Genomic DNA, 14,556 nt, shown 5'->3' on the forward strand with positions numbered 1-14,556 from the left:
GATGATGTATTTACTTTGTTATGACTAATAGAGCAGCCGTGCTAACCTTCGCCTGGTGGAGGTCAACTCCATACATGGACAGCTTCTTTGCATTCTCAAGGAACATCATATCGGCCTGAGCTGGACTCATTGACCTACAAAACCAACACCCTGTATTAGTAGGTATTACTGATAACATTCAATTATTCAAGACACAGGACGTTATTTTCATAACCATTATTCAATTTGAATGAATTCATAATCAACAATAGTGGTATGTCTCCAATTAAACACATTGTCAATGAGGTGTGTTTTCATAAGACTTTCAAGGTTTTATTTAAATTTGTACAACACCTTTACTCTGATTCATCTGAACACTTCGACCATGGATTGATTTAGTCAGTGTTCTGACCTGTAAGTGCGGTGAAGTTCCATCATTTTGTCTTCAAGCTCCTTTGTCTGTCCATTGGCCATCTTCATCTCTTTAGTATAGTCACTGCCATGCACCTCGGGGTCATACTCGCCCAGTTCTGACTGCAGTGCGTAGGAGCCAAGCAGGGCCAAGGTGACGAAGGAGCAGGGCAGACGCCCTTGCAAGATGTCTTTACGCAGCTGCAGACACAGGTAGTACCTGCAAAGGCTAAAAATCAGATGACATGCATACAAGTGATCCTACTAAAACTATCCAGTGGTACCTCGGTCATTGTATGCCATACTTTTCATGACTTGACAATCATGTTTGCCCAAAATTTTCCCCAAGTTTTCGTGTGCTGTCTCAGATATCGTACAGCCAAATATCACGCATAAAAAAATAGTATGTCTTCTCATGTATCTTTCTGTGGAATTGAATGCACTGGTGACTACTAATCTATTTGAGGCGTGTCACTGACAGTTTGGTTATGTTTTAGTTTTTCCTCTGTGTTGGTGTTTTATTTCCTGTCAACGCTCTTATTTTGGTTCAGTTTTCTGCTTGTCTCCCTGAGTTCTGTTTCCCCTCACCTGCGGCTGATTGGTAGCCTGGCCACACCTGGTGTCAATCACCTGGCTAATATTTATAACTGCTTCGCCCTCCAGTCAGTGCTGGAGTATTGTATGTTGTAGACTAGGGATGTCTGATAATGGCTTTTTGCCGATATCCGATATTCCGATATTGTCCAACTCTTTAATTACCGATACCGATATCAATCGATATATGCAGTCGTGGAATTAACACATTATTGTGCCTAATTTGGACAACCAGGTATGGTGAAGATAAGGTACTTTTTAAAAAATTAATAAAATAAGATAAATAAATTAAAAACATTTTCTTGAATAAAAAAAGAAAGTAAAACAATATAAAAACAGTTACCGGTACATAGAAACTAGTAATTAATGAAAATGAGTAAAATTAACTGTAAAAGGGGAACATTATCACCAGACCTATGTAAGCGTCAATATATACCTTGATGTTGCAGAAAAAAGACCATATATTTTTTTAACCGATTTCCGAACTCTAAATGGGTGAATTTTGGCGATTTAAACGCCTTTCTATTATTCGCTCTTGGAGCGATGATGTCACAACGTGAAGCAATCCGCCATTTTCTCAAACACCGAGTCAAATCAGCTCTGTTATTTTCCGTTTTTTCGACTGTTTTCCGTACCTTGGAGACATCATGCCTCGTCGGTGTGTTGTCGGAGGGTGTAACAACACGAACAGGGACGGGTTCAAGTTGCACCAGTGGCCCAAAGATGCGAAAGTGGCAAGAAATTGGACGTTTGTTCCGCACACTTTACCGACGAAAGCTATGCTACGACAGAGATGGCAAGAATGTGTGGATTTCCTGCGACACTCAAAGCAGATGCATTTCCATCGATAAAGTCAAAGAAATCTGCCGCCAGACCCCCATTGAATCTGCCGGAGTGTGTGAGCAATTCAGGGACAAAGGACCTCGGTAGCACGGCAAGCAATGGCGGCAGTTTGTTCCCGCAGACGAGCGAGCTAAACCCCCTGGATGTCTTGGCTCACACCGTCCCTTATGCCACCGAAGATGATCAAGAGAAGAATATCGACCCTAGCTTCCCTGGCCTGCTGACATCAACTCCAAAACTGGACAGATCAGCTTTCAGGAAAAGAGAGCGGATAAGGGTATGTCTACAAAATATATTCATTGATGAAAATTGGGCTGTCTGCACTCTCAAAGTGCATGTTGTTGCCAAATGTATTTCATATGCTGTAAACCTAGTTCATAGTTGTTAGTTTCCTTTAATGCCAAACAAACACATACCAATCATTGGTTAGAAGGCGATCGCCGAATTCGTCCACGCTTTCTCCCATGTCGCTGGCTGTCGTGTCGTTTTCGCTTGCATACGGTTCAAACCGATATGGCTCAGCTTCAGTTTCTTCTTCAATTTCGTTTTCACTACCTGCCTCCACACTACAACCATCCGTTTCAATACATGCGTAATCTGTTGAATCGCTTAAGCCGCTGAAATCCGAGTCTGAATCCGAGCTAATGTCGCTATAGCTTGCTGTTCTATGCACCATGTTTGTTTGTGTTGGCATCACTATGTGACGTCACAGGAAAATGGACGGGTGTATATAACGATGGTTAAAATCAGGCACTTTGAAGCTTTTTTTTTTAGGGATATTGCGTGATGGGTAACATTTTGAAAAAAACTTCGAAAAATAAGATAAGCCACTGGGAACTGATTTTTAATGGTTTTAACCCTTCTGAAATTGTGATAATGTTCCCCTTTAAAGGTTAGTACTATTAGTGGACCAGCAGCACGCACAATCATGTGTGCTTACGGACTGTATCCTTTGCAGACTGTATTGATATATATTGATATATAATGTAGGAACCAGAATATTAATAACAGAAAGAAACAACCCTTTTGTGTGAATGAGTGTAAATGGGGGAGGGAGGTTTTTTGGTTTGGTACACTAATTGTAAGTGAATCTTGTGTTTTTTATGTTGATTTAATAAAACATAAAAAAATAAAAAATAAAAAAACGATACCGATAATAAAAAAACCGATACCGATAATTTCCGATATTACATTTTAACGCATTTATCGGCCGATAATCTCTATTGTAGACCGTTGTTCTCCTTGTTTCCTGGTATCCTGTATGCTGTTTCCTTTATGCTTGTTTCCTGGTTCCTGATTTCTGTTTTACTGCATTTTATTTTTGACATTAAAAGTCATGTTTTCCTGCAACAAGCCTGCCATCTCTGGATATTGGGGTTCGTCACCAACAATTCCTGACAGTCTACATCTCAATTGGATAGGTGTTATTTTAAAATTGAGACATTATCAACAGATTCCAGCCTGGGAATGATTTAATATTTGTTTATATGCGTGTGGGTGATTTATTTCTTGATAGAATACCCACAAAACAACTTTGAGTCTTGTCAAAAGCTGGAGGCAGCTTTGGCGAAGCAAAATAAAACACACTCATGAAGGAGTGGGAAAACACACAACTACTGAAATAGTGAGAGAAACAAAAGAAGGCGAGAACAAAATTGCACGAGACACGGGACTTCTTTGTGGAAGATCAAATAGGCATTAGGCGTAACCGTGCAGTGTGTAACAAATGACAACGATACGCCGGGAAGACAGGACTGACTGACTGAAATAAAAGACCCAGTTGCCAATCAGGCAGCAAGTGTGAACGCCTGTGCATGGCACGAGAAAGTGAATATATGAAATAAGGGCACAGAACAATAACCAAAATACCACACACAGAGAGAAAGCAAACATAAATCCAAAACAGACACAAAGGTGTGACAAATCTGTCTCCGTTCTTTGTGTCTGAGCAAGAGCTACCGTATTTTTCGGAGTATAAGTCGCACCAGAGTATAAGTCGCACCTGCCGAAAATGCATAATAAAGAAGGAAAAAAACATATATAAATCGCACTGGAGCCCGGCCAAACTATGAAAAAAACCGCGACTTATAGTCCGAAAAATACGGTACCTAGAACTATGCTTCTTGCACTGTTCAAGTGATGAGCGTGACTCTTTAATGTTAGGCGAAAAGGCTTTTAGACAGTCTCTGTGCTGTATTACTGAGTAAGGCTACAAAATAACCCACCATGAGACCAAAAAACGTTGTGACTGCAACACTGACAAAGAAGGTAAGAAACTCTACCCCTCTTACATCTCTCCTTTGTAGCAATGTAAATACACTCAACATGGACACCAGAGGCTGCCATACCATTAATGAAGCTCAAGAAGGCCTTTTGAAGCACAGCAATACTACAAAAGCCCTTTGTGGTGAAGGTGGATGCCCCAACTTCAGGTGTTGCGCTGTACTCTTTCAGCCACAGTAGAACAAAACCCTCTCATTTTAACCTACAACAAGCCAGGTGGGCATCTTTAGTTAACTATCAGCTAATGTCCAGGATGATGCACTATTAGAGGAAGACCCCAAAGGCCCAGAACCTTTACTCCCACCTCAGGTCATAGTGAGTCTCATCCCGTGTAGCCTGCATGAACGGATTACAGATTCCCTTAGAGTTTAACTTTAAGGTTGTTATTGGTAGCCAAGCATGTCATCAAAACGAACGTTGCAAAAAAACAACAGGCTGCCCAGAAATATGCAACAATACTTCTCAACAACAGAAGAAAAATACAATCTTGGGAATTAATGGAACTTAGAGTATTTCTATTGACGGATATATATATATATATATATATATATATATATATATATATATATATATATATATATATATCCATCCATCCATTTTCTACCGCTTATTCCCTTTGGGGTCCCTTTGGGGTCGCCACCTCATCGCAGGGCCAACACAGATAGACAGACAACATTCACACTCACATTCACACACTAGGGACCATTTAGTGTTGCCAATCAACCTATCCCCAGTTGCATGTCTTTGGAGGTGGGAGGAAGCCGGAGTACCCGGAGGGAACCCACGCAGTCACGGGGAGAACATGCAAACTCCACACAGAAAGATCCCAAGACTACTCAGGACCTTCGTATTGTGAGGCAGACGCACTAACCCCTCTTTCACCGTGCTGCCCATATATATATATGCTAAATAGAACAATGGACTTGTGTATTCCCACTGAAGGGTGGGGGCTATTGGCATATTGAAGAAGAGAGCGCTTCCGTAATTGTGTTAGATCAACTTGGCGACGCGATTGAATGTGTTGTTTTTAGGTTGGTCTCTCCAAAGCTTTGGAAATAAATTGCAAAATACCAATTCTGTTGGGGTCTTCACTTATACTTAGCATATATGACATTACAAAGAACTTGGGATTGACCAGTAACTTAAATTCCCTTGGAGGAACATCTGGTCCAAAACGCAACACTATACACACGCAAAACTTTGAAATAATGTACTGTATCTGCATGTGGGATTAAAGTATGGAATGGATTAAATAAAGAACTCAAACAATGTACTATTATGAGCCAGTTTAAGAAACAGTACAAACAGATGGTGTTTACAAGTTATACCAAAGAACTGTTGAAGTAAAGTGTCTGATATTACTATCAGACACTCATGATTGGAAAAGGGTATAATTTAATAGGCTCTATTTTGTCCTACTCCTTTTCAACATTGCTATTTCAAAATTATATCTCGCTACCCACTGTCTCTCTCTACACAATCTGGTCGAGAGAGACGGCTATCCCACATAGCCTGGCTTCTGTCCAAGGTTTCTTCCCAACAGGGAAGTTGTTCCTAGCCTCTGTTGCCGTTGCTAAGTTGCTAAGCGCTCGCTCAGGTGGAGTTCAGTTGGTTCTTTCGTTCATGTCTTTTGTTTTTCTTTCGGCTTACGGCACAGAGGTGGGACCAGACAATCACTGCTTCTTCCCACTTCTTTTGGAAAAAAAAATAATGCTGGTGAAGATTTAACATGTTCCAGATAAAATAAAATTGATTGATTTGTGTGAGCCATACCAAAATCCTATTGGAAAGCTTCTGTCTCCACCTTTTCCTACACCAAGGTACGTATCCCTGATCTCCCAGTTTCAAACCATCACACCTGTGGACTAGGGGGACTAGTCGACGTTAAGAGCATCAATCACGTGATTTTGGTAACAAACGGCATTTTCTTATGCACTGATGTGGGAGATGTAGCCATCCTGGGGTTCCGCAGAGTGCGTGCAGAAAGAGGAGAGGGTTGGACATACTTCGATTTTTCTTTTTTTTTTTTCATGTTTGTGCTTCCTATCCTGTTCTACCTTAATCAATGCAAAATTACTGCACCGATGCTCTGACATTTGGTAAAAATAGAAGCCTTGCATATTTGCTTCAAAGAGCTTCAGAGCATCTGAGAGGAGAAGATTATGCATGCAAGTAGCACAGCTAGTGGAAGTTGACACATTGAGAGAGCAAGCTGTACCTAATGGGGCTGCGGCAAACATACACTTAGTGGAATATAGGGTAAAGTTTATGTTCAATTAATGTTAACGGGACACTGCACTTTGTTTTGGAATTTTGCTTGTCATTCACAATTTTGAACTGAGACAAGCCCACATATGATGTTCGTTTTTTTATGCATTATAACTCGCAAATAAACTTTAGCGGACTGGGATAAAATCCCAGTACTCCCGATGGCCAGTCTGCCCCTGCCATGTTTTTTTATAACTCGGAAAAATATGAATGATGTCATCAGTGACAAGTCGACGTCGACTTGACTATCTTAAAGTCGTGCAACACCTGCTATGTACGTGTTGTGGTTGACTGCTTTTACAAGACTTGTCAACTAATTTCGCGACAGGCCCTTCCGACACGCTGAACGATGGACGGGTTGGCCGTAAAGTCAGGAGATTGAGCGAAACATGCATATTCTGCCCGTGCGTGAGGAGGTTTCCTCCAGGTACACTATCTTCCTCCCACATTTCAAAAATAAGCATGTTCGGCCAATTGTAGACTCTAAATTGTCAATTGGTAAATATTTCAGTGTGAATGGTTGTTTGTCTAGAAGGGCATATATATATATATATATATATATACCTGCTTTTGGCCCTCAGCTACATTTTTTAAGCCCAATGTGGCCTCGCAGTCAAAATGTAATTTAATCATTTATTTCACAGGGACAGTGTACATTAATAGACATTACTTTAAATGTCTATGTATGTACCAGAATTAGCAATAATTCTGGTACATACCACTGTTGTCCTTGAACTGATGTTAAAAATGCTCAACCTAAGACCAATAATGATCCATCCATCCATTTTCTACCGCTTATTCCCTTTGGGGTCGCGGGGGGCGCTGGAGCCTATCTCAGCTACAATCGGGCGGAAGGCGGGGTACACCCTGGACAAGTCGCCACCTCATCGCAGGGCCAATAATGATTAGACAACAAAATATCATAAAAAAAAGTCCATCATTTTGATGAGCTACATGCAGGAGCAAATAACATAATGATATACAATATCATATCATTACATTTCAGTGTATGTAAGAACTCACCGTATGGATATAAAGAATAAGTAAAAATATTCAGTTAATTTAATTATATACATAAGACAAATACAATTCAGACAAACAGTTAGTCTGACTTGCTAGAAACCAGGATTTGGACACCCCTGGTCTAGGCCCTTTTTGATATGAGTTGGTCAATATTGGTCTATCTCAAGTTAATTTTAAGGCTTTTTTTTTAGATTAAAACAAATCTGAGGTTGAGGTTCTGGACAGCCACAGAGGTTCCACTGTTCATTTTTCTTAGCATACTTTATTTAGTCAAGCGAAAGGATTTTGGCAAAATCCCTGAGACATATGCAATACCTTGTGATGTCCTCAGACAGTTGAGCTGGATCTGGTGGATAGAATTTCACATTGAATGTGAAATTATAGTTGGCACCTAGAGAAGTAAACAATAAGTACGATGAAACAAATTCAGAGATCAATGAGAAACGAGTTACTTAAGACATAAGAAAAGGTGCTTTTGAAGATAATGGCAGGCTTACCTTGCACCTGCCTGCGGATCTCCTTGGTCAGGTCCAGCCAAGTCTGAAAAAAAATTGCACGTGAGAGCATAAAGCATGTTCTTCTGCCAAGTTTATGGTGTCTGAGGCCCTTCTTAGTGCGACTTTGTGGTTACATTCGACAATTATCAGACCCCTTCAAGTATAAGCCCTTTATTTTCAATTACATGGGTCATATCCCAAAGTGTTCATAGTTTGTGTGTGTCCGCTATAACAAAATCAACACCTGCATGAGGCCAAACTAACAATTTAATTGATTTACTGAACTGAAACAAGATTACTGAACAAGAAACAAGAAGCTTTACTGTGTCAAATAGCCCATCGACATTGTGCTCCCAGCACCGTGCTTAACCATAGGGACAGTACTTTTAGGGTTGAGGGCCTCGCCTTTTCTTCGGCAAAAAAAAGCACCATCCACATGACCGAGCAGCTCAAATTTAATTTTATAAGATCAAAGAGCCGATTACCAAAACTCATTCCTCATTTGAGTTTTCATTTGTAAAGGTCTCAGAATGTATTTGAATGATAAATGCAAAAAGAGTGTTGCACACCCGATTTCAGTTCCTGTTGTAGACATCTCGGTTTATGAATCTATCACTCACTTCTTCTTCTTAGTTGCGCAGACAGCTGTGTTTATACAAGTTTTGATTGGGGTATGACATTTGTAACAGAGACAAAGTTTAAATGTCTGTTGTTGAATTCATTTCAGCATTTAAGGAAACTAGTGATTAGCACACTAGCTTGCTTTTTCAGTAAATGAGCAGTATCACCCGTCTGTGAGTTTATCAAAGAACGGTTATCAATCACGGTTTTACGGTAGTTTTCATTTAAAACGTTAATACTAACTATTAGGAAATTGACCGTGGTTAATCATTAATATTACATCCGTAGTTCAAACCTAATTGATTGCTGGGTTGTGTTTTTAAAGCTCAAATTTACGAGGGGGCTAATGGTTTTCACCATGTCAGTTTTCATCAAATCTTTCATAAAGATGTCTTGAAAATCCATTATACATTCAAAAATATACTATCAAGAATGTTATGAAAATTGCAAAACATTGGGCAGAATTGTTGTTCAAAAGTTCCTCGGGGGCTAACAATTGTGTCATTAGGTGTTTATATTATTGGATTGGCTCAAAATGTGAGGCAATTTAACCCCCGACTCACCTTTACATTGGTCATCTGGGGGATGCCCAGACCATAGTAGTCTCTCTCCAGCAGATTGAGGTGGTCTGATACTTTTGTGAATAGCTCCTGTCCTTTGGCATGTTTCTGACATAAATACAAAAAAAAACAAGACACAATTTAATGTTGCACTGTATGTAATAGGCAGTGAAAAAACAAGGACGATGATTGTATTACTGTGTTGAACAAGTGCATGTTCTACACTACTGTATGATCTACACTTATCTGCAGATTTAAGTCAATATATTTTTGAGAACTCATCACTATTGAATGATTAAAACGAGACAATTTAGGATGGTTAATGGCGATCAACCCTCAGGAGGTTGTATAATACGGAAACCAACTGGATTTAAGAAAAATCTACCTCAAAGGTTACACAACATGTATATGTACACAAGCCTTAGCCATGTCAAATACTCAGATTATCTCCATTAATTTAACATTTGTGGTTGTGGTTTGCACCACTCTCAGTAGGATGCATTGAATCATATCTTTCACACAGCTGGTGTACTGATTCTAACTAGATTATGCAGGCATGAGGCTGTGGATGTTGTAGGTATTGATGAAGAGTTCCAGGCAACAAAAGAGTGGCTTGAGCCTATAAAGTAAGTTAGTAGAAAACAAACTGTAAAAACATTTTGTTGTATAATGCTGCTTTACTGTAGTTGTTTTTCAATCTAAAAATAACTGTTAAGGCTAAAAGACAAAGCATGACAGCGGAACTGTATCAAATAAGATGTGTGCTTCGTTTGGCACAGATAAGCTATTATTGGCTCAGCCAAAACTCTTTTTTGTTTTGTATAAATTTATATTTTCTGTAATATTGGACTATTTTTCTGGTGTTACAGTGACACTTAAATGATCAGTGTTCATGAACCGATCGATCAAATGATCATGGCACAATAATATGCAGCGCTGCTAATTTCTGCTCTCTCAGTTCCCTGCAATTCTGGGGAAATTTAGTGAATTGTCCGTATTATTGATTACTTATGATTACTATATTGCCAGCAGGCCCAAAACATTGATGCAATGTTGATCATACATACAAGTTCTTTAAAAATGACTTTGAAACCAAAAATTGTTGTATTTGTAAATTGAGACAGTGTTGATGTCCAACGTTGGATCCACGTTGTTGGTTGGGAAAATACCATATTTCAATGGTCAAATTAACGTCACAACCTGACATTGAATAAACGTCAAAAAGCATGTTGTTTCAACATTGTTTGTAATGTAGGATGTTGGTTGGGAAATGACCAAATTTCAACGTTCAAATCGACGTCAGAACCCAACTTTGGATAAACGTCGTCAAAAAGCATGTTGTTTCAACATTGTGTTTGTGTTGCAGAATATTGTTTGGGGAAATGACCAAATTCCAATGGTCAAATCAACGTCAGAACCCAACATTGATTAATTGTCATCAAAAAGCATGTTGTTTCAACGTTATGTTTGAGTTGCTCACATCAGGACCGAATTCAACAAGTTCTCAAAGTTGTTTCAATGTCTTGTGCCTACAAGACAAAATAGTCGACTTCAAGTTCAAATAAATTTGCATGAACCAAGTATAACAGTAGCTTGGAATTTGTATTTTCTCCAGGATTTTGCGATGATGCGATTGCACCAATTCACGCAAATTCAACTAACCCCTTCAAATTATGCGCAGACTTGCATCTTCACTTCCATCCACGTTTTAGCCAATCAGCGTCATTTAGCCCAATCTAATTTTTCTCTGAGCGCCGTTCAAATGTGCACCTTAACTGTTTCATCAAAACTTCTGTTTGTTTTTCGAGTGGACTAAGCAGCAACAACAATTTATGTCAAACAGCACGGCTGTCATCCTTCCGCATGGCTTAGACCTACTTCTCGTCCATTTCTACAGCACTAAGGTTATTTAATGTAGTATACAAACATTTACTTCCTAGTTTAAATGTATTTATATATTTATTTAACCTTTATGTATCCGGAGCAAGGCAATCAAGAACATATTCTTATTTACAATACTGACCTTGCAAAAAGGAAGCATTTACGTGACAGAGAGGTTGACATGTGACGATAATCTCTTATCCTCTCTCATTTACCAACAAAAAAAAAACATTCACAAATGCTCTTAACGTGCAGCAAGGAAGCCGATGGTGGTGTTTCTTTCTGTAATTATAACTAATTATTACAATACGTTATAGTTAATTAAAACTACAGCCATTTGACAATGAGCTCTTAGTGTTCTTTTACTGCCATCTAGTGTCTATTGTAAGTCTATGTGGTATACAACAAGCAAAAGCATTATTTGTTTTCCAATGTTTGTTGAAATGTTTTGCTCTTTAGGTTCAGATTACAAAGAGCGCTTAAAAGAGTGATAACATATTCATAAAATCACAAGTTGTTTCAATGTCATTGAAAAAAATAAGTCTCAAAACATCTGAACTTTTGCAGTAACTTTCTATAAAAAGCTGCTGCATATTCAGGCATTTTAGGCCGCAACAATAACAAAAAAAAAAAAGCCCACGAGAACCTAAAGGGACTACATTTTGTCAGATAAATATCAGTTTATTTTAAAATAAATACTTACATCCAGCTCACACTCATACAGGGCGTCGTCCAGCAGTGTGACTTTAATCTGCATGGTTTTGGGGCGACGTGGAGCTTTGGGAGTTTTAGGCTCCTCTTCTGTGGCCTTCTCCTCTTTTTCTCCGTTACTGCCGCGCTCAGAGCCACCTTCCTTTGCCTTGTCCGTCTCCTCCTCCTCCTTCTTGTTATCGTCTTCTTTCTCCAGCGTGGAGACCTCTGGTTTCTCCTTGTCGAGCTCGTGGTCTTTCCCACCCTCCTCCTTCCCCTCTTCTTCAGGGATTTTTTTCTCTACCTGTGCAGCCTGAGGAAGATGGAATGATTAAAATGCAGTCTTAAATTGCTAAATAGTTTATCCTTGTGATGAATTCCATCAGTCGAGGTCTAGGGTGTATCCCATCTTTAGCCCAAAGTCAGCTGGGATTGGCTCAAGCCTACCCATGACTTTAATGAGGATAAGCGGTTTTGAAAATGGATGGATGGAAGTAATGGATATTTGCATACTTGCCAACCCTCCCGGATTTTCTGGGAGACTCCCCAAATTCAGCGCCTCTCCCGAAAACCTCCCGGGACAAATTTTCTCGTATACATACATATAATAAAATAAATATATATATATATATATATATATATATATATACATAGCTAGAATTCACTAAACGTCAAGTATTTCTTCTTCTATATATATATATATATATATATATATATATATATATATATATATATATATATATATATAGATATATATATATATCTATATATATACATATATATATATAGATATATCTATATATATATGAAATACTTGGTGAATTCTAGCTGTAAATATACTCCTCCCCTTTTATTTTTTTAAAGTACCTTATCTTCACCATACCTGGTTGTCCAAATTGGGCATAATAATGTGTTAATTCCACGACTGTATATATCGGTTCATATCGGTATCGGTAATTAAAGAGTTGGACAATATCGTAATATTTGTTACAGTTTATATTCCCAACGTTAAAAATAAAAGGAAGGGGAGCTAAAATACCCTTAATTCTAGCTTCGCATTGATCTGTTTCAGTGAAGACTGAATATATATTGTATATAGAGATGTCCAACGGCCGATTAATGCGTTAAAATGTAATATCGGAAATTATCGGTATCAGTTTTTTTATTACCGGTATCGTTTTTTTGTTTTTTATTAAATCAACATAAAAAACACAAGATACACTTACAATTAGTGCACCAACCCAAAAAACCTTCCTCTCCCATTTACACTCATTCACACTCATTCACACAAAAGGGTTGTTTCTTTCTGTTATTAATATTCTTGTTCCTACATTATATGTCAATATATATCAATACAGTCTGCAAGGGATACAGTCCGTAAGCACACATGATTGTGCGTGCTGCTGGTCCACTAATAGTACTAACCTTTAACAGTTAATTTTACTCATTTTCATTAATTACTAGTTTCTATGTAACTGCTTTTATATTGTTTTACTTTCTTTTTTATTCAAGAAAATGTTTTTATTTTATTTATCTTATTTTTATTTTATTTTTTTAAAGTACCTTATCTTCACCATACCTGGTTGTCCAAATTGAAGTGAAGTGTGAAGTGAATTATATTTATATAGCGCTTTTCTCAAGTGACTCAAAGCGCTTTACATAGTGCAACCCAATATCTAAGTTACATTTAAACCAGTGTGGGTGGCACTGGGAGCAGGTGGGTAAAGTGTCTTGCCCAAGGACACAACGGCAGTGACTAGGATGGCGGAAGCGGGGATTGAACCTGGAACCCTCAAGTTGCTGGCACGGCCGCTCTACCAACCGAGCTATACCGCCCCTAAAATTAGGGGCGGTATAAATTAGGCATAATAATGTGTTAATTCCACGACTGTATATATCGGTTCATATCGGTATCGGTAATTAAAGAGTTGGACAATATCGTAATATCGGATATCGGCAAAAAGCCATTATCGGACATCCCTAATTGAATACTGTGCATTAGTACAATCAAACAATTAATCTAGGGCTGCTAATCTATTCCTCGATTGATTTGATTGGTAAAAAGCCTCGACAAACAGTATATACACCGTTATACTAGCGCTGTCAAAATTAACGAATTAACTCATGTGATTAGCCACAAAAAAAATATTGCATTAATGATGCAATTCTATGTTGATCGTACAAACTCTTTTATACGGTCAGTGATCAGATCATTGCATACATCAGTACAAAAATGAGTGAGGAGACTTCAAGAGGGGTGTTCGCTGGAACATTTCACTCCAAAATACAGCCTAAAAGAACTTTAGATAAAACTGTTACCAAGTTGTGTGAAAATAAATGACATCAAATTGTTCCTTGAAGACATCCTGACAAGAAAACTGCATTTATGAACAAATAACGGGGTCTTTTCTGAAGCTAATTTCAGTTATGCAAGCGAGTAATCACCCGTGATTAGTCATGATTAACCCGAATTTCAAAATATGGTTAATCTAATATTTTTCGGTACTAATAAAGTACCGCAGTACTAATGAATAAAAAATAATACTATACTGCTTGTAGGAGCCTAAATGCTATTTAAATTAATTTACATTTTATGGAAGGTGCTTTATGTTTATTCAGCCAAAAGGGGACTATTTACTTTATTTGAATAATACCAAAATGTATATATTGCATGCTTAGAGTAATTATAAGGCACACTTTATTTGTAATTATTACATTTGTGCTTTAATACAGTGAAGAATATGTAACTGTTTAATTGCATTTATGGCGGAAGGATCGGTGTGGTAATTAGGTTTGGACACAGTGTATTATGGGTTATGGCAGTCAGGTATGGTGGAATCGAGCCACACAGTTTTTTTACCCTACTCTTACTTTTTGTTACTCTTTCTTACCGTAACACACTCGCT

General features: G+C 38.3%; 1 protein-coding gene across 11 annotated transcripts in view; it reads right to left on the bottom strand.

The window, feature by feature from the left end:
* epb41a (erythrocyte membrane protein band 4.1a) overlaps positions 1–14,556 on the bottom strand; it is a 185,336-nt gene that overhangs the window by 127,821 nt on the left and 42,959 nt on the right. For all 11 annotated transcript variants that reach the window (XM_072915565.1, XM_061982739.2, XM_061982738.2 and 8 more), the window contains exons 3-8: positions 11,664–11,963; positions 9,083–9,187; positions 7,899–7,941; positions 7,717–7,792; positions 392–610; positions 47–134 (exon numbers count right to left, since the gene is read on the bottom strand). In XM_072915565.1, coding sequence (XP_072771666.1) covers positions 47–134; positions 392–610; positions 7,717–7,792; positions 7,899–7,941; positions 9,083–9,187; positions 11,664–11,963 — 831 coding nt within the window. The remainder of the gene's footprint in view (positions 1–46; positions 135–391; positions 611–7,716; positions 7,793–7,898; positions 7,942–9,082; positions 9,188–11,663; positions 11,964–14,556) is intronic.

The sequence above is a fragment of the Nerophis lumbriciformis genome, linkage group LG21, assembly GCF_033978685.3.
Source record: "Nerophis lumbriciformis linkage group LG21, RoL_Nlum_v2.1, whole genome shotgun sequence".
NCBI classification, from domain to species: domain Eukaryota; kingdom Metazoa; phylum Chordata; class Actinopteri; order Syngnathiformes; family Syngnathidae; genus Nerophis; species Nerophis lumbriciformis.